We start from the raw sequence: 23582 nt of genomic DNA on the forward strand, positions 1-23582 counted from the left end.
TATATCCACTATTCTGTGTAGATTTTAGTATGTTTTCTAATGAAGTGTATGAATTCTGAGTTCATTATGGATAGATACAAATACCTTGTCTGTCTTACTTGTAGCAAATTTTCTTCTCAGTTTTGTTGAGGGGGAGGGGAGAGGTCTTCATTTAGTTCTGATAATTATATTCTTTGACTTAAAGAAATTTCACATTTTCCTTTCCGTTAAATCTTCTAAGTTTTCCTTTTTGTATTTCCTTCAACAGCTTTTGGTTTTGGAATGTCCTTATTCGCGAAGGAACGACAAAGGTACTGGTTTCTCTGTCTACTTTCGGGTTTTGCGCTCACTTAGCCATCTGGAGTTTACTTTAGTGTTACCCTTAGGAAAGATCTAATTTAATTTTTTCCTAAAATTTCAGCCATGCTATTTTATTTATTATGGCCTTAAATTTTATTTCTGGTAGGGCTGATGTTCATTGATTATTCTTTCTTTTTGTGGTCTTTTTGGCATTTCATGTGCATTTTGCCTATAGGTGACTTTTATCATTACAGTGTCGAATATTATTAAAATCTCATTGAGATTTGGATTTGGATTGCATTTAGACATATAAATTAATTTGACATTTTTACAACATTCATTTTCCCATCCAGTAACATCATATATCTCTCTACTTTTATGTCCCATGAGCAGGTTTTGTGATTTTTTTCATATAGCTCATGCACATAAGCTTATCCCTAGGGTTTTTGTGTGCCTTGTTGTTAAAATAGTGAGTAGGACTTTTTGCTGTTTTTCTATTTAAAATATATTCTCACTGATAATCAATATTTTAATTTATGTTCCTGTCTCAAGTATCAAATTTGTATCAAATCTTGACGGTTGTTCAGTAGATGCTTTGGAGTTTTAAGGTTATAGGATGTGATACTTATTTGCGTGTAGTCATTATGTCATCTCTTCACTTAAAATAACTATATCTCTTTTCTTTTTCAAATATTAATGCACTGTTTAAAGACATTATTACAGGCATACCTTGGAGATATTGCAGGTTTGGTTCCAGACCACCACAATAAAGCAAATATGGCAATAAAGTGAGTCACACAAACATTTTGGTTTCCCAGTATATATAAAAGTTATTTTGTATAAAATAACTATAGTGTAGTCTGTTAAGTGTGCAATAGCATTATGTATAAAAAAAGCACGTACCTTAATTAAAAAATACTTTATTGCTAAAAAATGCTAACCATCATCTGAGCCTTTAGTAAGTTGTAGCAGTAGTATCAAAGATGACTGGTCACAGATCACCATAACAAACAAAATAACAATGAAAAAGTGGAATATTGAGAGAATTAGCAAAATGTGACACAGATGCAAAGTGAGCAAATGCTATTGGAAGATGGTGCTGTTAGACTTGCTTGGTGCAGGGTTACCATAAACCTTAATTTTGTAAGAAACATAGTATCCGTGAAGCACAGTAAGTGCAATAAAACAAGGTATGCCTGTACATAATAATGGGAACAGAAGGAATCTTCATCTTATTCCTGTTGCTAATGGGAATGCCTCTAGTTCTTGCTTTGCTGTTAAGAAAATGACTGGTTATTGGTTTAAGTTAAATATTCTTCCTCATGTTAAGGAAAGATCCTTACATTCCTGGTTTGCTAAAATATATATATATTTTAAAATAAGGAATCAGGATTGAACTTTATTACTATCTTGTCATTATCCTTTGAAATAACTGTACATCTGTTCCAACAACTATATATATAAACACATACATAGACTGATTTCCTAATACTAAGCCATCTTTACATTCCTGGGAAATATTTTATTTGATTCTGGTGTATCATTTATTTAATATACTGCTGAATTGTATTTGTTAGTGTTTAGGATTTTTTGTGTCTATATTCATAAGTAAGATTGACCTGGAGTGTTTCTTGTTGTTTGGTGTTATTTGTGTTATGTTTAGATATTCTGTTTATTCTGGCTTTATAAAACAAAGGGAAGCATCCTGTCCTTTTTTGTGCTCTGGAATAGTTTGTGGGTTTTAGATTCATTCGGTGTGATTTCCTCTCCCTTGCTCCTCTGTGACACTTGCCCCTCTCCATTCCCACACCTTGGGTTTTTCACCTCCTACTCACCCATGTCACTGTTTGGACTGTGTGGAATCCAAGGGTGAGATGCAGGTTGATGCTGTCTGCCTGCCTGCTGCCAATGGGTGTGTTTCCCCAGAGTTTAGTTGTGGATGCCTTAAACAGGCCCCATTGTGAGCCATTTTAAAGGCATTCACCAAGGGCACCATATGAAACAAGGGGCAAAGAGACCCAGCCACAGGTGGTCCAACAGAAGCCCAAAGACTGGGAGCAGTCAACCTGCCAGCCATAGACGGAATTGTCTGTCTCAGGGAAACTGCCCTTCCCAGCAGAGAGAAGGCCAAGGAGACCACCAAAGCCCAGTGAAAAAGAGGCCAACTATGGTATAAGCACCACACAGGAGGTCCTGCTGTCAGAGTACAATGTCCCAAGCAAGTAAGATCATTGAAGTCTTCCCTTACCTAGGACCTGAACCTTGAACAGGATGAAAAGTCACCCAAGCCTCTCTTTGCCTGAGATAGGCCAGTGTTGGGGGCTGTGGTGGGGAGAGGAAGGGTGGAGGTGGGGAAATTGAATTAAAGGAAGGTTGCAGTTTTGATATTACACTGATTGGGATTTAATTATTTAACACTTGCCGGAGAACTTTTCTCACCAGAAAGTGCCTAGAAAGCTGTGGAACCTATCCAAGCATGTATCAAGTGGAACAATTTCACAGAGCAGAGTGAGTGGGGGTAGTTATTCGAAAGACTAGTATTGGCTTCTGTTTGCTTCCAGTGGAGTTCAGCTCATTTGGCAAACAGGCCCAATGAGAGGCACTTAGAGAACAATCACTGAGTGGGATTCCCGGCCCTCTTTATATAATTACTTTTAGAGTGTTCTACTTTATTGTGCTTTGGAAGGTGATGGTAATACATCGCTTAATCTAAAACTTAGACATTGTCATTTGCCTTTTATTGATGTAGTCTCTATTTGAAAATAGAATGGAAGGACAGGAACGTGCTTAAAGAGAGCAGTGAAAATGGCGCACATGGGATTTGGGCAAGTTATTGAACCTTTCTGTGCCTCGGTTTCCTCATTTGTAAAAAGGGCATAATAGTAGAAGCTAACCTCATAGGGTTGTTGTGAGGATTAAGTGGGTCAATCAATGCAGGTAACAAACTTACAATAGGGTTGACACAATATATGTGCTGTTTATTCATATTTACTATTTAGGGCTTCAAAGTAAATTGTCAACCCACTCCCAGCAGTGCACCTGTGGTAAACAAAGACCATTCACCTGTGTTCCCCTCACTTTCATTTACTGACTTAAACACCTTTTCATAGTTTTAATATCTTTACTAAGGACTTAGAACTTACCATGCCATGTGCAATACTGAGTAATCTCACCTCAATTGGAAAATAAAGTTCATTTTCCATCACGCACATAAGTATGTAATCATCAGTTTGTGAGTATTTAGACCTCTCACCTGAGCACATTTTGAGAAAGTTTAGTTGATTCTTACTTTTTCCCAAAGATAACACAGTGCTTGGGCACACATCTCCACAGGGAACTCTATGGTACAAGGCTGCTTCCTACTCCTGCCTTGTCCCTTTAGCCTCCATCTGTGCTACTTCTCAGGCAAGAGGTCCCGAGTCTTGCTGGTAACTCACATTACAGAAAATATGTCTATTATTTATATGGAATTTGAAGTTTATATTATTGGAGTAAATCATAGTGGCCAAGATGGAAGACAACGGTTAAGAAGCCTCTGTGGACGTTAAGACACAAATTAAAAGCAGATATATAAGGAATGATCCTCCTGTCCCAAGAATGCTCTGAGTAGGGGTTTAAGCTCTTAGAACACACCTTGCTTCGTCTGCTTCTCTTCACACACATTTGCATGTATGTCCATCCCAAGCAGCTAGAGAAAATAGAGTTGAATGATTCAGACCATTTCCGTGGTTTCATGAGCAATCATCTAGTCTAAAAGACTAGGCCAAGAATTCTGAAAGTGGAAAATTTAGTGTTTCACTAAAAAATTTTATAAGCTATCTCCCTAAGTATGAAATAGCTTCAGGGAGTTGTATTTTTTCCTGCCAGTTTGTCCCTAACTATTTGAGTCCATTATTTTCAGGGGAGCCAAGAGATCTCTTAACGAATTGCAGGGACTTCCTCTGATGCTTAAAAAAAAAAAATGCAGCCATTTACTGTTTTTTTCCGATTTGGAGAACTTCAATTAAAATCTTTTTATGCACCCTATTTATTTTCCTAGACATTTAAAATTTTCATGCAGGCTTGACATGCTCAGTAATTCAAGTATAGCTTAAAATGGCCAGGTTTTACTCTCCATGGATTATCTTTGGGGACTGAGGGTTTAAAAGGATGACAGCCATGAAAAATCCCAGGCCTGCCTCCAGCGGGGCACGCAGAATCCTATCGCCACCAAAAAGTAACTTCTGCCTGCTCCACAGGAGGCATAGGACAGTCCTTGTAAATCATAGAACTTCACGCAGCTAACTTTAGAGCAGTGGGGCCATCTAGACTCCAAACAGGGAAGTACTGAGCGGAAAAAAAATCCCTTCTGCGATCTGGGTATTGAGAGGGTGAAAAGTGAAGCTTGTACATGTCGGACCCTCTTTAGCAGGTGATCAAGACAACGCAGCTGCTCAATGACTTTCCTAGATAAAACACGTTAAATATTAAATTTTAAATATTTACTATAAGTATTTAAATTGAATAGATTACATATTAAAAATTATATTTTATGAGTGTGCTGGTATAAAAATGAATATATTCCTATTTTATATTAAAACATTTTATTCAGCCTAAAAGTTAATTTTTTTTCTTTTGACTTAAAAAGAAATCAGAATATTTTTGTAGAGTCCTAGATGTATTGTGGGCCATAGGCACTGTGCCTAGGAGATAAATCTGTCCTGCTTGCACATACAAGTGAAATCAGGGGTTTATAAAATCCAGAAACCTTCCTTCCCTGTACTTTCAGACCGTACTGAAAAGCGTCCAGACATGCTGAAGGACTTACCATATTTCTTTGCATTTTGTGCATTTGTCTCCTATTTTAATGTTTCTTATGCATCATATAATAGATGGCACATTTAACGTGGTAGTGGTGGTTCTTTTGTTTCCTAAATGCCTTCATTGAATTGATGATCCTTCTTACATATGTAACATCTTAGACTGGAGGAGATATGGTACCCTAGCCACGATGAGGAAAAATGGGCATCCCTCTTGGAACTGTCCTTGACGTGGCTCTTTACCCTCCCTATCACCTGGCCACACATCAAGAGGTGTGTCCTTTGTCATTTATTACTCAACTTTGGAAGCCACACAAGGATCAATTCTCCTGTCCTCTTGTTTGAAGCAGTCACAAGCCCAAACACATCCATGGCAGAATGACAAGGTCATATTGTAGAAGGACAAGTGGGATGAGAAATATTGTTGTGGGCACCTTTGGAGAATTCAATCTGCTAAACATCCCCCCCGCCCCAGAGACAAATTAATAGAGAGTCGGGATCATTTCTAAAGGGAAGTGGGTGGCAAGGGTCATGAACAAAAAGAAGTGACATTTTGCTCATTTTGTTGTGCCACAATCATCCCTGTTTCTTTACGGAATGGGCGACACACCCAGTACGCTCAGGTGGTGGGGGTTATTGTTGAGCTATTTGCCAAGGGGTGAGGAAACAAATGGCAAAGAGTGGCCAGTGCATCCTCTCAGCCAGCTGAACTGAGATGTGAAAGGTCTTAGAGTGGCTGTGTTTTTGTGTCATCTGACACCCTCACAAGTCAGTTGCTCCCTTCTCAAGAGCTCTGCCATTATGGCCTCTTTCCCGGGACTCTGCCACTCAGTTCTCTTGCCATTACCAGTTACCTTGCTCCCTGCTCCTCCTGTCTCCATGGCTTATGCCCCCTATGGCTTCTAGAATATTGTCTTGATCAAGTCTCCATCACTGCTTTAGTTAGCTGTCTACATTGGTGGTAGGAAGCTCAGTGCTTCCGGACATCTTCCCAGCAGAAGCTGCTCAGGGCACCTTCCTTGTTAACTCGGATTTTATCAGTGATCTGGGGCACCTGGGAGGAGAGTGGGAGAGGGAGTGACTCACCTGTCTTTGCTTAGTTCAAGGGTCATGCTGTAGCAGATTCTATTAGCATCCAGTTTGGGGCTGATATTTTAGAAGATGGATTTATAAGAGCCCATATTAAATGCTATTGTGAATCTAATCATCTATCACAGGCATTGCTGCTTCAGAAAATTGTTCTTTTCCCAACTGATTCCTACCTAAGAGCCCACAGAGATCACATGCCATTTGCCTCAAGATAAATACTTTTCATTACCTGCAGAAGTTAATTTCCTAAGGTTAGGCCCTGGGTGAATACATGAGGAGAAAAGAAGACGAAATCTCTGAGGGTAAAACACAAAACAAAGTGAAATAACTTCTTAACCAAAGCGACTGCCAAACTCCTTAACATCTTCCTTCTCTCCTATCTCCATGAGGGTCTATTGTCTTCCCTGTAATTGCCATCCTTGAGCTCATTTGGCTCTTAAAGCGAAGAATCAGCCCTTTGAATTCAGTACAGACAGAACCAAGCCAGCTTGTCTGACTATGCCATGCTAAGTGCTCTGGAGGTCAGGCTTCAAGTGGAGTCAATTACCACAGGGCCTTTGGCCCCCGAGCAAGCCAATGCATCTCTAACTGGAAGCTTCTCTAGGACCCTTAGACCCTCGGTCTTCAGTACCTAAGTAAAGTATAGCTTGCCTCACATAAAGGAGCATACATTATCACCCCCAGAATGGTCAGGGACCTCCCAGATCTGCACTGGGATGTGCTGTGGAACAAACACCATGGACCTTCTCCGTATGGAGAGAGAGATCTAGGCTGCACCTTTTATCTGTCAGTGTCAAAAGTGTATACATTTATAGTGATCAGGAAAGAACACAGAAGAGGCTAGAGAAAGCAGACAGCTGCTTAGGTCTACAATTGTTCATCCTGTGTATACATAGGCACAGAGAAGCGGAATTTTGAGAGGCTGTATATACTTTTTGTTGTACTGTCTTAGAATCTAACACACGTAAGAATTTTTGGCATGGACAGATATCAAAGTCTGTAGCAAACAATCATTCAGGGTACACATATGGGTATACATATAAAAGTTTAACTATGTACATATGTATTTAATTCATAATATCTTAGTTCTTACTGCTGAGAAGCTCTACATTTTATAATATTACTTCATCAGTGAACGCTAGTACCAAGATTTTTATCATCGGAAACCTCAAATATTTTGTGTTTGGAAATGGGTAAAATCTTGAGGAGAAAAAAATGGCCAGGCCCTGCATTATGTATTTTTCAAAGGAAAGCTAATTATTAGATGAGGATAAAACTTGGGCTTCCCCCATTAGGGAGTGGATTCCGGCCGACGAAGCCACGTAACGTCATCCTTGCTCCATCCGCTTCAAAACTTAAGAATATTTGGCTTCTGGATAGCGTCGGAAAATGGAAGAATAGTCTTTATTACTAGAGAACCGGCTTTTCCTGAGGGAGATTTAAATGTGTGCTGCACATGTGAATCCTTTTAAAGAAATTGCTCAGGGCTGGGAAATTTCCAATCCCAACCTCCCTTAACCTGCAGATTGAGCGAGACACACATCTGTTCTTTAACTGCACAGTACTTCGAATCTAAACAAACAAGCCCTTCCACGAAGAAGGGTCTGCTCTCCTGGCCTTGAATTTGGCTTAAGTTAGCCTTTTCAGTGCTGGGTACGTCTTCTCTGGGGACCAGGAGACAGCCGTCTCCCGGCACCACCCGGCATCAAGATCGCCCGCAGCAGCCTGCGCTGCAGTCACACATCATGGCCACTAGATGGCAAGAGGGGACTGAGTTGGGGCTCCGGCGGCGGCTCCTTTCACCCTGCAGGGGGAGAAACACTTTTGTTTCTCTGCTTTTTCTTCCTGCCTCTTTGTTTGACTTCACCATTTTCTCTCTTGCTTTCCCTCCGCTGTAGTTACGTCGTGGCTGGCTTTTCAGCACCTCCGTTCTAGGAGAGCCAGCCTGGCCCCGTTTCGGGCCGCGTGGGCTGGGCGCACACAGGGCTCTTGCGATGACCCTGGCTGTCCCGCGCCCAACGCAAGCATTCGCTCCAGATCCTTCGCACAGTTCCTTTCAGTTGTCACCCAATCCCCGGCCAGGTGTCCCTGTCTCAGAATGGGCCTATGCTCTGCTCTGCATAACTTGGGGGAGGGGGAGGGAAGAGCGGGAGTAGCGCTCTTCATGCAGGTATTACAAAAAAAAAAAGAAAAGAAAACAGCTTCAGACCGTGTGAATCAGAATATTATAATCTTGTGATGGGGATTGAAAAAAAAAAAAAAAAAAGATTCTGTTGAGGGAATGCAGACCAAACCGACCCCAGACCCGCCGTGTCTCCATACTGCACTGGAATTGGCCTTTCACCATAGGCACCCAGGAAGGAATTCAGAGGGGGCTGGAGGAAACAAGCTGCTGTGATAGATTTTTTAAAAAGGACATTCTAAAGAGCACATGAGTTTTATTTGGTAAATGACTTAATAATCTGAGGAACCAAATCAAATGCTGAATTGTGGGCCTTCAAAAGCTGGGGAGAGCAGCTGCCAGGCCTTTGCTGCCCCAGTGGAGGGTGGTGGGAAAAGATTCATAGGACTGGGAGGGGGGTGGTAGTGGGGGTGAGGTCTCCCAGGCCTCCTTTTGCAGCAATTAGAAGTCTATGTCCCCCTTGAGGCAGAGGGGCGACTCCCATTAATGTTAATGAGATTTCTGCTCACAAAGAGCAAGAGTGGGGGAGACTCCGGGACGAGTCCCCAGTGGGGTGGGCTTCCATGCTGCAGAAGAGGGACAGAGTCCTTCCTCTCTTCCAGTTGGACCTGCCAGAGCACCAGGGAGGCATCGAGTCAGAAAGGACCTTAGTAGGTGGCCTTCATCAGCACCTCCAGCTCCACCCTGGTGAGGGAATCCTGCCCCGTGGCCACCCCGTCCCCTGCTTCCAATCTGCTAAAGAAGGGGTTCCCTGGGCCTCTGGCCAGAAAATTCACTGTGCAGTCTGAGTGGTGATGGTCTCTTGCCTGGGTTTACATCCCAGCTCTGCCAAGTTTCTAGCTAAGTCTAGTTTCCTCCTCTATAAAATGGTGATAACAATGGTACCTACCTCATGGGGTTTTATTTTGAGGATCACATGGAATAATGAAAATCAAGGACTTAGTGCAGTATTTTGGCCCATATAAAGTGCATCTAAGTGGTTATCATTTATTATTATTCATTTAGGCCTGTATTGGCAGCCTATTCACATCAGGCAGAATCTAGTTTTAAGGAAACACACCTCAGCGCTGTGATGGAAACATTTCATAATGAAAACCTAAGCAGGTGTGGAATGAAAATGCCTGCCCTTTCCAACTTCCCCCTCACAACCCTCACATACACTTGGGGCAAATGAGATCAGGATAGGCCAAGTTTCTCAGTTCCCCTCTTCCTTTTCTCGGTGGCAGCAGTGTGATTTATGGCTCTGAGGGGAGAGCCGCCCAAACTCAGTTGTTTCAGCTGACCTTCCCTGTGAGTTTTCAGGTTGAAGTGAAATCCAATGGGGTGTGAACTGAAACTCAAGAATATCTTCTGAAAAGTCCAATGGTGCTGAGCTCAGTAAGGAATCAAACCAAGCCAAACCCTCCGCCTTGCTCAGTGCTGCTGGAGCTCACAAAGAACGGGCCACTTCTGAGCTCCACGAGGAAGGGGCTGCTGCCCAGGCTGGGAGCAGAGAAACCCTGCTCTCCCTGGAGCTGGCCCGTGCCAGCGCCCTCAGAAGCTGTCTTGGGGACTCCGAGGAGCTGGTTACACTGAAAAAGTGAGGCTGTGATGAGAGACTCGCAGAGGCATGGCCAGGCTTTTCTCCCCCAGGGAAGCGGGTTCTAGCTCTTTCCAAACCATTGATAACTTCTAAGTTGAAAAGCCGTGGCACACTGAGAGTTTGGGCTAAGGCATGGAGATCTAGAAGCTTTTCTCTTAAAAGGTAATTGTTAGTGTCTCTCTGAAAAGCCAGCGTGGTTTCTAGGGGATTCTGAAATGATGTTCTTAACGCAGAACTAAAGTTTTAAAAGATGGAAGGAGAAGTTTCTGGTCAGGGTAGGAAGCAAAAAGCATGAGCTTTAAAGCCAGACAGTCGTGGCTCACACCTTTGATAGCTGAGTGACCTTGAGAGAGTCACTGAATCCACTCTTCATCTGACCCCCTCCCTACCCCAATGTGTTTTGTACTTATGTTCCAATCAGAAGACTGCAATGAGAACTAGGGTTTATAATAATTTTACTCATCAAAACTAAGTGCACCGAGTGCTCAATGCATTGGAGTAATTTCATTTAATCTTCAGAACACTTCTGTAAGGTAGGTCTTGAAACAGCATGTAAAACATTGGCCAGCTTAAAGTGGTTTGGCTCTTTAAATAACTTGTTGATTAGTGAAATCTGGAGTTATTTTACAGACAGCACTAAGCATTTGCAAGACAGCGGCGCCCCCGACCCCCAACCAAGAATCTTCAGCCTACAGAACTCAAAGGATAGAAATGTCCTCACCTGAGCTGTTTACAAAGCATTAAGTCCTTCAATAAGGAAAATCTGTCTTCCAGCAGCATGAGTAGCTTGATTACTGATTTGAGACTAGCCAATCAGCTTCTGCCCCAACCCCTTAAATTCTGCCCGGAGCGCTGGGTGGGGAGACAGGTTGAGAGTCTTGTCCTCTGTCTCTTTGCCGGTCGACCTTTCGATAAAGCTCTTTCTTTTCTCAAAAACCTTGTGCTAGAGTGTTGGCATCTATGCGTATTGGGCAGCTAGCCCTCGGAAGCAGTGTGATTCTCACTTAATAGGGAGGAAATAGAGGCTTAAAGACTTAGAATGACCTTTCTAAAATATAAGTCTAGTATGTTAGTTCTTAGTTAAAAGCTCTACCATTCTTAAATTCTTTAACCTAGCCACACACAGCGCTTCATGTTGTAACGCTTCGGGACTTGGTACTTGAGCAGTGCCATCTTTCTAACTTCCTGACCTCTAGTCCATTCTCTGACCGCAAAGAACTGCTCACCCTTCCCCAGTTCTCATACCTCAAGGCTCTGCACAGACTTTCTTCTCTTTTTCATTCTGGGGAGTCTCTGGCTAATCCTTCAAGGTGTGACTTATGTATCCCCTCACCTCGAGGGTAATCCCTAAGTCCCCAAAGTAAGGGTAAATGTCTTTTCTGGGTGATCTTGGTGAAGCTTCTGGGTCTGCCTCTCTTAAGGGTGGTCAGTGTCTGACCAGTTATCTGTCCCCCCAACTAGGTAGCAGCAGTTGATGTCTTTTACTTTTGTATCCCCAAGACTTAGTTTGAGTGAAAAAGTTTTTAAATTTAAAGGTATAGAAAAGATAAAAATGTAGATTTTTGCTCTAGGTCAAGAACTTTATAACAGAGCTGTCCGTGGGTGGCAGTTCCAAGTCCTAAAGAGATGAAGGTATTCTAACCTAACATATGTGATTTACGAAGTCATCTTTAGTGGCAGCAGCAGCGTTTGTATCCACTGCACATCCCAGCCCATGCTCTTCACCATTAGTAGTGAACTATGAGGGAGTGAGAGGCATTGATGGGGAGTGTCATGGGCAATTAATAAAGGGAAAATACTGTGCTGAGTAGAACTCTATTAGAGGTCCTGGGAATCACATAATGAAAACCTCACTTTCTAACTCAGCATGTCCTTAGATTATTGGACAACAATAGGAAACGCCTATTAACATGTCTCAGATCATTAGAAAAACAAGGAACACAGTTGAGGAAATGCTGTTCTGTAATAGGGTTCCTTTGGTACCCCAACAGCCTCAGCCTCTTTCTGTATCATCTTACCTCATTGATTCTATTTTGATCCTTCCCCCAAGTAATGCTTTCATTGAACCACTTCTCTTCTCAAAACTCAACAGGTCTCCCCATCAGCAAGGTTAACTCCAAGTCCCTTAGCCTGACACCAAAGAGACCTTTTTGCTGCCCTGATTTGGGATTCTTTCCATCGCTGGGCTTCTGCAGCAGGGAGACCAGGATGCCCACTGCCTCTGAGCAAGCCAATAGCATACCTCATTTTGGAAGTTTTGATACATTCTGCCAAATTGGTTTGAAAAAGGCTAAAGACAAATGATTTTCGAAAACTCACATATCATACACTTTGCCCCCAGAGTCTTTTCAAAGACCATCTGGCTCAAGAGTTCTCAATCTAGCTTGCATGTGGAGAAATAAGGGCCGAAGCTCAGAACTTCTGACTTCTTTTCTGGTGTTCCCTTTAGTTTTCAATTCTTTTCATTGTGGTTCAGACTTCCTGAGGCCTTTTGAGAATCTGACAGCTATATACCATCTTGAAAAAATATCCAGGTGCACTGGTCCCCTGCAACACTCACAAGAAAGACCTGGGACAGAGCACAAAGGGAAATGCAGGCCCATGTACCATATGCCACAGGGTTTTCCTCATCCCACTCAGTCCTACTCTGCCCATAATGTCAAAGATGCTATCACCCTTTTGGAGCTCTTCAAAGGAATCCAAATTGGAAGGCCAGGTTCATATTTAGAATTCTTGGACTTCTTGTCATTTCTCACTGGAAAGTGGTGGCTGGGAGTGGAGCTGGGCCTCATCCCTCAGCTGCTAAACTTCAGCCCACAGCTTGCCCTCCCCGCTTCTTTCCATCACTGGTGCTATCCCACCCTGTGAGAGGGCCACTTGGGTACCTGTGCTATAAAATCCTACCCTGCAGGTTCCACCTCTGTCTACAGCCGTCCTTTGAGCAGAGTGGCATGGGTTATCCTCAGGAGGATGGACCTGGGGAAGAAGCTTGGGCTCTTTAGGCTGGGAAGTCCAGGGTTTAAGAGCAGAAACTTGCATCACAAAAGGAGGGGGCCGGCTTATAGTGGGCACATTCCCTTGATTTCCCAGCACCATGTCCTGTTGAGAGGGGCAAAGCCAGAGCAGGGCACACCTAGACACTCCTCTTGTTTGATCTGAAGGCAACACTACATCTGTATGTACTCAAACAATTCTATAGACAATTTTTGAGGATTCCCTACCCTCTTGTAGCTCTTCCATAGGTCCCAGATTAGGAACTTCTTTATTCTTCATTACTTAAGAATAACAGTAAATCCCATTTGTGTTGCCCTTAATAGGGTATAAAATGCTTTCAGGTTCAAAAACTCATAATCGCACTTGAGTCCTAATTTCTTTATTTAACTCTGTTCATCCACTTGTCAAAGAAATGTGCCAGGGGCTAGGCTATCAACTGGGAACTGCAGCAGTGGATAAAAACAGATCCTTTTAAAAAGTTCAGCATAGAGCTGCTATAGGACCCAGCAAGTCCACTCCTAAGTATACTCAAAAGAAACAAAAACATATGTTCCTTTAAACACTTGTGTATGAAGATTCAGGTACATTCTTAATAGTCAAGAAGTAGAAACAACCCAAATGTTCCTCAACTAATGAATAAACAAAGTGTGGTAAATCCACCCAGTGATATTATTCCACAATAAAAAGGAATGAAGTACTAACACATGCTACAACGTGGATGAATCTTGAAAATAGTATACTGAGTGAAAGAAGCTGGATGCAAAAGCCACATAGAGCATGATTCCATTTATATGAAACCCCCAGAATAGGCAATTCCATGGAGAGAGAAAGTAGACTAGTTGTTTGGGGAGGAGAGATTGGGGAGTGACTACTAATGGGAAGAAGGGTTTCTTTCTGGGGTGATGAAAATACTCTGGAATTAGATGGTTACTCATGCTCCTGAACACACTAAAAATCATTGAATGCTATACTTTAAAAGGGTGAATTTTATGGTATTTGAATTATATCTTTAAAAAAGGGGGGAAAAAGCAAAGCAAAATAGATCTTGTTCTTGCTTTCACGGAGCCTACACTCTGGCTTTATGGAGGCCTCTGCACTTAGCTTGGGAGGTTCCGAGATGGGCTGACAGGGCCCCAAAGCAGGCCCATCATTTTCTGTCTCCCCCCGACCCCCAACCTGACAGAGGTGGGGTAGGGCAGCGAAGGACCTGGCAGGAAAGGAGCAGATGGCTTTGCTTCGCAGCGTCAGTTTCCCCAGTGGCCTCCGGAGGCCTGTCTTCCCCCGCGTGCTCACCGGGCTCACTCCGCTGTGCGCGCACCTGGCCCCTGAAACCCCGCACGCCGGCGCCGGCCCCGCCCCGCGCAGCCCGGGCGCCCCTCGCCTGGCTCGTTAGCCGCTTGCGCTGCCTGCCGGGCGGCGTGCGCGGCAGAGGCCGAACAAGCAGCCGGCACATCCTGCCTCATTTAAGTGGTAATTTCCTTTGGGGGTTTCACTCAAGTGCAGCCCTGGGAAAACCGTGGCGGAGAGCTTTCCGAGAGGAAATGTTACCCTGGACTTCCCGGAGAGTTTTAAAGACAGAGAACTTTCTCTTTTGCTTGATGAGAACCTCTGAGAGCGGTGGTTTAATTAACCAAGGGCCCTCTCCTGGGAGTGTCCGCTGGGAAGGACTCAGTGGCGCGTCCTTTTCTGTCTTTTGTTTTTCTTCCTCTGGGGAGAAGAGGAGGAGGAGGTGGTGGAAGAGAAGATTTTAAATGTGGACTTTGGGATGGACGAGGGAGGGCTGCCAGGGATCTCAGAGATGTGGGATTTGGTCATCCTGGTGGCCCTGGAATTTTGTTTTTCTGGTGGTAGAGGCTATTAGTTCCTCCTTTAGCCCTGGTGGTGGGGATGGGGACAGGGTGGGGTGAAAAACGCCCATCTTTAACAACCTTGCTGGATGATTATTGAGCAAACTAAAGCTGAAGAGCCTCTGGTGGGCACCAAGTCCTTGCTGCTGAAGATTTCAGTCGTGGATGGGCTGAGGCTCACTCAAGAGGGTCCGAAGGAACTAAAAGCAAAAAAAATAAATAGCACTTAAGAGCAGCAGGGTTGAGAGGGACTGGGTAGAAATACAAACTAATGGCCCATTCTGTTAAAAGAAATTAGAAAACAAAGCTGCCACCGGATTCCCCTTTAATTGCCACTTCATTTATTCACTTGCCCCCAAAGCTCAGACCTGGGGGCGGGGTGTTTAACTCTTTTTTTTTTTTTTTAAAGCAATGTTGTGGTATTTAAAATGATGTGTTATAAATTTTTCTATTATACTAGAGAATTAAGAGCAGGCAAATGTAATCAATTATGGCAGATTTGAATCAAAGGGTTTTAGGTGTTTTTAATTAAGTACACAGGTTCTCTCTAAAGCAGTGCTTCTCAACCTTTTGTAACTTCTGATTTTTCACTCAAGAAATTTCTGAGCAAGGTATTCATGTACTCCTTTTTAAGATGTTTCTCAAACATACAATGTTATAATGTTAAACATAATTTTTCAAATGCATGCATACCCTCACGTCAGAATTCCTGCCATCCTGTCATACTTCTTTGGCCATGCCTCCCACCCATCTACGTTAGATCCCAACTCTAACACCTGGATAGTTCTAACAGCCTCAGCTGTTTCCCTGATTCCTCTCCCACATCACCTTGCTGCTTCCCTGTCCTCTCAACTGCCCACCACACCTGCTCATGGAAGAGACAAGGGTGCAGGGTTAATTATTGTCTGGTTAGCAGCCGCCGTACTTGCAGTCAGGACCCGCCTTATCGTCTTTTCAGAGCGAGGCTGGTGCTGAACGGTGGGAGGCTAAGTCCAGCTCTCTGCCCTTGTTGTCTTTGCCAGAGCCACCCTAACTGCTCTTCTGGGAGGTCCCCCTTTTGTCTGTGTGTCAGGGTGAGGAGCCCACGGGGAGGGTGTCACCTAGTTAAACCATAGCGAGGATGTTATGGAGTTAGACCTGTACCCCCCACCCCACGGGAAGTCAACACAATCCCTCACGCTGAGCCCTTGAAGCAACTTCTGGATGGGAGGCAATAGGAGACTAGGAGGAGAAAAAAACTTCTCTGCTGGAAAAAAAGGAGTATTTAACAAGTGCCTTAAAATTTTTAGGGAAAGACAAACTTTGAAACCTAAGACTTCAAGTAACCACAACAAATTTTGAAAGGAATTCACCTGAGTATCAGGGTAGATGTCTGCAACTCATCGTTCAAACTTCAGTTTAAGCCCTAATGTTAAGTTTAACCATAAATGAGGCTGACACCATGATAAAGCTGAGCTTACCCTGCTGTCTGAGAACCACCTAGCCTGTGTTACCATCCTTCACATTTTCTAGGGCTCTTTAACTATTTAGCTTTGGATTCATCATGAAGACTTTTTGGCCTTATTGTTTTGGCATCTGTGTTGTTAGTTGTCTTCGCTTTTAAAAATTAGGTAGCTCACAGTACTACAAATGAGTAAAAAAATTGGAAGTGGGGGCTTCTGATTGGAAGGTTTATATATTTAAAATTGCAAAGGTAAGAATGGTAGAAGAACTGAAAATAATAATATAAAACATTTGGAAGAGGAGGAGGTTTAGAGTAAATGAGCTAAATCCTCCCTTTTCATATTAAGGTGTCTAGAGATATTATCTCAAGTTGATAAATGGAGAAAAAGAGGTTAAGCCTCTTATCTAGATTTATGGAGGTAACTGTTAAAGGAACTAAAAACAAACAGTTAAAAGAGGTTGAATCTAGGGAGTGGAATGGGGCTGGAGGCAGAGCAGCGGGGCAAGAGGCTGCTGCTTTTCACCCTAAGTTCTGTCCTTTTGTTCCCACGCATGTGTATGACTTCAGCAGAAAATTTTTTTTTCTCTGAAAAGCAAGAAACAAAAAGAGGAAAACATGGTGGGAACATAAAATTGAGTCAAGAATTAGGTTTAAAAACACACCACATTGATTCGCACATTTGCTGCAGCTGGGCCGCACATTTGGCTCCGAGCTGTGTGGCAGCAATTGGAAAAGGGACCTGGGTCAGTGGATTCATAATACCCACAAGATGAAAACAAACTAATTCTTCGAGAGAATCTTGCCTGCTCTTTGCTACTAAAAGGTCAAAATGAAATTTCTTCCCGAGGTCTTTCTAAAGAAAACATGGTGATATTGTTAACACTCTCAACAACCTCACTGACATGTATCACATTTTCCTCTCTTAGTGTGATTCTCAATGGAAACAGTTGGGTGTCACACCCAGGTGTAAGTCAGATAAATAATTCCATGGGAACTCAGCTCCCTGCTTGATCTAGGGATAGACTTTATAGAATATTTGGAGGAGATGTAGTTTTGAAATAACAGATGTGTTATTTTTAATTTTTCAAATTTTTATTTTATTTTATTTTTTAAATTTATTTTTTTTGCTGCGCCTCACAGCATGTGGAATCTTAGTTCCCTGACCAGGGATCGAAACTGCGTCCCCTGCATCCCTGTGTTGGAAGCGTGGAGTCTTAACCACTGGACTGCCAAGGAAATCCCTTTAATTTTTAAAAATTAAAATCGAATTTCTCACCACTGAGCTACTGAAAATTATTAGGTGACATTGAGCTTGAAACTATACTTTCTAATAAGCACTTGGATTACAACTAATCATTGTTGTCTGTTGAAATTCATCCATGTACCCTGACGGCCAATCAAGTTGAGATATTTTGTATATGACATTTGTCTATGCAAACAAAGTACTGTTAGAAACACAATATATGTATACACATGTCCTGTGCCTCTCTCTGGGCATGCAAGCTGTGTTCTAATGGTGTCTTCAGGTGGGACAGCCTTCTAGGTGAAATAGTTATATTTCTAGTACTTCCGCAATTAAATAACACTGCACAGAAACTAACTTTCCAGTAACAATTGTGGTTTGGTTATTATAAAAGCAATATGCTTATTAAAAATGCAAATATATGAAAAAACTTAAAACAGCTGTTAGTAGCATTAACACTTAGCCATTTGAGTTTTTTCTATGTGTATATATAGATTAAAAATGTAAGTAAACTCTGAGTTCTCTTAATACAGTGTCTATCTTTCATGTCATTAGACATTCTTGAAAAACTTTAAAGTCTGCATAACCCATCATTTTGGTACATATTTGGGTTATTCATCCAATTCCCGACTGTTGGACATTGATTTTTAAAAACATGATGTGGAAACTCAATTTTTAGGGTTGAATTATTAGGCCCCTTAATTACGCTATTTCCCAAAAGAAAAATCTGAGAAACCTGAGATTTTTAAAGAGGACAGAAATATTTTAAGGTCCCATTTGACTTATATGGACATAGTTTTAAGGGTGCTATTAACATCCCAGTAGTTTGACACTTTCTTTCATTTTTGAGGGAAATTTTATGGTCATAAATAGGAGTATGGCTCATTAAAATGTCTAAGGAGTTAACTACAGACCCCAAAATAGTTTCATATTTTTCAGTATTACTGGTTAGGCAAGACACTAAAACCTCACCTGCCTACAAGTCTCCAGTTTTCTTTTCCTTATTTTGACACTTAAATGACCAGGAAATATGACTTCTCCTGGTTTAACCCTCTAGTGCACTGCTTCTTAAATGGCTCCATGGATCCTTGGTGTTTATATGAGCTGGGCTGAGATGTCTTACAGCTAAAATTTAATAATTCATGTTTTCTCTAAATTTCCAGGAGAAGTTAAAAAAAAAGGTACCACGTAGAATTTTCTCATCTCAAAGTTTTCCCTCCCCAGATTTCACTTAAGCTGTAGCCGCTGCTAAAGTTTTTTCTCCTTGAAACTGCTTACAAAGCTTAGGAGCAAGCAGAGATCAAATGGTGATGGAAAATGGAAAAACTCATAAGGAGCCTTCTGTGTCTAATCCCGTTAACTTTTTTTTAGATGGACATGACTGCTTATGGTAGATCATAGAGATAAATAGGTAGAAAGTAAATGTCTTCTGCTAGTAATCTTGTTTCTGGATTCTAGTTTATGTAACAGAACTGACTATATCAACATATTCCTGGTATTTTGCAAGGCGTATGGCACCACCTAGGTTTTCTGCCCTTTAAACCTGAGGACTAATGCTGTAGGTAGAACGTAAGCGGCCAGCTCTTAGTGAATTACAGCTATGCTAAAAGTCATGACTTCTGCCAAAGCCCTTCTCCAGAAAGTCCTGGCTCACTCAGATAAAATGCTCCAGTTCATGTTGAGTGTTTTGCAGCAGCATATGCCTCCGACACAGTTTTTCTCAACCCCAGGCTGTAACAATAGCACTTAAATAGACTGAGCACTTCTGCCAGCTATGACTTCTCACAACAACCCTGGGAGGGGTGGTGCTCCCATTCCTATTGTACCCACAGAAGTGAAGGGTTAGAGGGTAAGAAGCTGTCCAAGGCTGCAAAGCTGTAAGTGCCTCTGCATTGTTTTCCTTTAGGGTTTTTCTCTGGCTGCTCTCAACTCCTGTCTGAAGGTGACAGTGAGAAGCATCTGGTATCCTGTTGTGGGCGGCTGAGGATTCTTGAGTACGGGATTTGGATTTGGGAAATAATACCTCAAAGGGGAAAGCAAGAGGCTTTTGCTGACTGTTATGTACAAGCCTTGCTACTACACGGCATTCTGCATCTGTATTTTGTGGAGAATGAATACTCGGGGTGGGGGGAGGGTACTTTTAAGGACAAGGTCATACAGTGCTTCATACATTAGTGGTGGAGTCCGTTGCTAACACCTCTTTGCTCTGTGACCTTGGATAAGTTGTATCTGCTTGCTGGTCCTTGATTTTCTCACTTGGGAATTTAGGAGCTTGGGCTAGATGAGTGCTCATGGCGCTCCCAGCTCCCACCTTGTGTGCCACGGTGACCCTCCGCCCCACAGGGCATGGTGGGAGCTGTGAATCCTGCTGTGTTTTTCATGAGTGTCTCCATGGGTTTCCTGTGTAAGTGTGTCTATGTATTCAGTTCTGAGGCATTGCTGCCTTAAGGCTGTTCCTTCCACTCATGCTCAAGGTGTGAGAACTTAAAAAATAGTGATTTTACTTGGGACAGGCCTTCGTTCCTACAATATCTGCTCCCAAGGGCGCCCTGTCAATGCTGTGTTCAAAGCACTGCCTGGCACATATATGGATCCCAGTGTGGCTTTTTGAAAAGCCAAAAGCCACGGACAAAAAAACGGGAAAGCCTCTCTCATTTTTATTGTGTTCCTGGCTATTCCAAGAGTCATTTCCTTTCCTTTCAGGGAGATAAAGAGACATATATTATGTGGGCAGAAGATGCTGTGTTCTGGTCAATAACGCAGGCCACAGAGGTCAATGGCTTTAAGCCAGGCCTAGCTGAAAGCTGCCATAAATTTTCAAAGGTGGGGGAGGAAGATTTAGAGTCTGATGTACACTGGCTAAGAGGAGGAAAGGCACTGGGCATAAATGGCCCTCTAAAAAAGAACAGAGTATCAGTCCCATAAAATCCTACAGCAGTCTATACAGGGTCCCTGGAATGGGGAGAATTTTGCCCACCCAAGTTTTACCATGCAGTGAAGACAAATAAAAGGAGATCTGAAAATAAATCTCTGAGGCCAACCTGTCTCTGGAGACTGAAACTTGAAACCTTCTTCTCTGATTTTCTGATTCATCAGCATCTTTAGTGTTGATGAGCTGACTCCAAGCTTGATGGCACAGCCCCGTAAAGCCTCCGTTTTGTCTGGTCTTAACTTGTTTCACCATCCTTCTCAAGGCCTACTTTAGGATGGAAACATCATATATTCAAGCTACCCAGTCCCCCCCACCAACCAAAAAAAAACCCACAACAACACCTGCTTTAGAAAGCTGCCAGGTTTATTTACCAGATTTTGTAGAGAGGTTGGGAGTGTATGTCTGTATATGTGTGTATAAAAGAAAGAGTTGTGTTGTGGAAAGGAGGGATGGCTTCACCTATTCGAAACACATCTGGGCTAAATTGCCCATCACATGGCATTTATAATTCCACACTTACTATAAGCATATGATAAATAATTTTGTTTTAATAAAAGTTACTAAGGTTATTATTGTATATAACAAGATACTGGATGAATATACCTGCTGCAAAATTCTGTCTCTGTTCCATGAAACACATGATCAACACAAGGAAGTACTGACAAGGAGTCATTACTAGAAGTTTAATTCCATGAGGGACCCTTTGTTGGAGGCTGTGTGTATGTATAAGCGCACATATGCATGTTCATGTATACAATAAGGATTTCTCTTGAAAGATAAATATGAAAATGTAAGATTTAAAAACAAAGAATAATTACTTTAGCAGCTTAAAAAAAATCTTACTTTGTTTTATTTACTAGTTTAATTCTTCACTTTGGCATTTTGCAAGCCCTCACATAGCCCTGAATAGTTTTCCAAGCCTTACACATACTTTTTCTCATTCTGTCAACTCTCTGAGAAACTAAAATTCACTAGGAGTAAATATCTTGTTTGATAACTTTCAGTAGCAGAGTTGGGGGGGAAATAGTAATAAGCTTGATGTTGCCTTTATGTGTGGCCAAGTTCTGAATACATCACAAATATTAACTCATGATCCTTCCAGCAAGTCTCAAAGATACAGATACTATTACCACTGCCATTTTATAGATGAGCAAAGTGAGGGTGCAGAGAGGTTAACATGATTTGCCCAGGGTCACATGAAGAGTCAGTGGCTGATTCAGGATTATAGCCAGGCGATTTCCAAGCCACTAGGATGAATTTGAAAGGAAACTGCATTTTGAGTCACAATCCAGGCTGTGGGCACGTTTGTATCAACTGCAAAAGCATATGGGAATTTCTTAGGGGAAAGAAAAGGACAGCTTAACATGGTTCAACAGCATATTTCGTTTTTAATTTAACCTAGCTGACACAATCACCTTGTCAGTCGAGTATTTAGGAATAAGAAGATATTTATAACCAGATTGCCTAAAATGCCCTAAGGCCACCATTTATGTCCATATGGCACTGTGCCCAGGAAGACGCATCTGTGTCACAAAATCCCTACTTGCTCCAGAGAAGAATTTAGACAAGAGAAAGTGAAGCCATAATCGGGCAGCCATGTCCTGGGTGTTTACAGTGTACCTCCAGGCACTGATGAGCCAACAGAAATGTGAAGTTGTAAATAAAATTCACTATCTTGTCCACTGGTTGGATCCAAAAATGGCCCCAAATAAGCTTTCTAGAGAAATCTTAGAAATCAATATCAGAGAGTGAATTAGAACTAGAAATAGGTTCTTTCAGAAGCTTAAGAAATTATTGGTCATCTTCATGAGGGTCTTGGAATATTAAAGTATAAAAAAAATTGCTTAAAATTGCTTAAATACAGTTGTGTATTCTCAATGATGACATTTACCTGATTAATGCTTCTAACATACTCCCAGTACAATACACTACAAATGTGCTACTCACAAAATAATTACAGGACATATAAAAATATTAATTTATAATATTCTATTGGGGGTAGGCTCCATTAATGGGACACTCAGAGTTGTATGATGAATGCCCTCTTTCACTGTATTAAAAAGAACAATTAAACCTGGGCTTTCATGTACTCGCCCCTAATTACTTTCTACCCTGGAAGAATTTTATTCCACAGTTACTATTCCAGCTATCTTTCATAACCTTCTCCCTGGAGGGAAGTTGGAAGAAGAAGAAGTATTTATTTTCATTATATCTCTTACGTCCCTTTTCATTAGTTCTTTTTTTTTAAACTACAATTCAAGCTATTTATTTTAGAGTTTATACAGTGCTTTTGTGCTTTTGAGCCCTGCAACTGCTCAAAACACACTATTAGCTGCTAGCAAGCATCTTACTGAAAGAAGCCTCGAGAGTTCATTTGTGCCTCTGCTCTGAAATTGTTAAGTAGAAGGACATTTTGCAGATAATTCTCTTGGATGTATATATATGTGTATATTTATATTATATACTTTTTTTGGTCTGACCTAAGATACAGAATGGTATTATTTCCAATGTTTCAGTTTTCTCAGTTTCTCAAGAAAGATACTGCTCCCTTTTACTAAAAAAAAATTCTTTTTAAGTTATTTAGCCTATTTTATTCACTGATATTTGAAAGCTACTGCAACTTAAACCTTCATTCATTCATCAAAACTATGAGGTTCTACTTGGTGTAAGACACTGAGCTAGAAATTGGGAATACAAAAATGATCTTTTAAAAACTCCGTTTCAAAAAAAAAAAAAAAAAAAAACTCCGTTTCAGGGAGCTTAATTTTCACACCACATTTTCTTAGGAACTTAAACGTTAGACAATTTAAAGGAAGAGAGGGAAAAAGGAGAAGGAATGAATTGGAGCTATCAGAACAGGCACAACTTAAAAATAAGGCTTAATAAATATCTGAAAGAACGTTTAGTTCATAATATGATTCTCTTCTCATTAACAAGATTGTATTTCAAGATAAAAATGCAATTTTCTACCAGTATTAGGCTTCTGCAACATCCTATATGGGCCAGTGCCTTTCTGAAGTGTCCCTTTTGTTTCAGTGTCCCTTTGTTTCTATTAGACCATGAGGCATAATGTTCACTGCAGTATAATACACTTGTAGGTGTCAAGAGGAAGGAGGGGAGTTGGAAGCTAGAAACCTTTTTTCACTTATAGTTGTCCTCATCTGCTCATAGGTGTGTGTGTGATATAACTG

The 23582-nt window shown here is 41.7% G+C and overlaps 1 protein-coding gene across 3 annotated transcripts in view; it reads left to right on the plus strand.

The window, feature by feature from the left end:
* The window catches only part of LOC309663706 (uncharacterized protein), a 361393-nt gene that overhangs the window by 9380 nt on the left and 328431 nt on the right, over positions 1-23582 (plus strand). For 2 of the 3 annotated variants that reach the window (XR_014265415.1, XM_082468056.1), the window contains exon 2: positions 248-290. Coding sequence is in view for 1 of the 3 variants with exons in the window: in XM_082468056.1 (XP_082324182.1) it covers positions 248-290 (43 nt within the window). In the remaining 2 variants the exon portion in view is untranslated. Of the gene's footprint in view, positions 1-247; positions 23110-23582 lie in introns of those variants that run through there. The other variant, XR_014265416.1, reaches the window with a different exon arrangement.

This window comes from Balaenoptera physalus (genome assembly GCF_965194825.1).
Source record: "Balaenoptera physalus genome assembly, chromosome: 7".
NCBI lineage: Eukaryota > Metazoa > Chordata > Mammalia > Artiodactyla > Balaenopteridae > Balaenoptera > Balaenoptera physalus.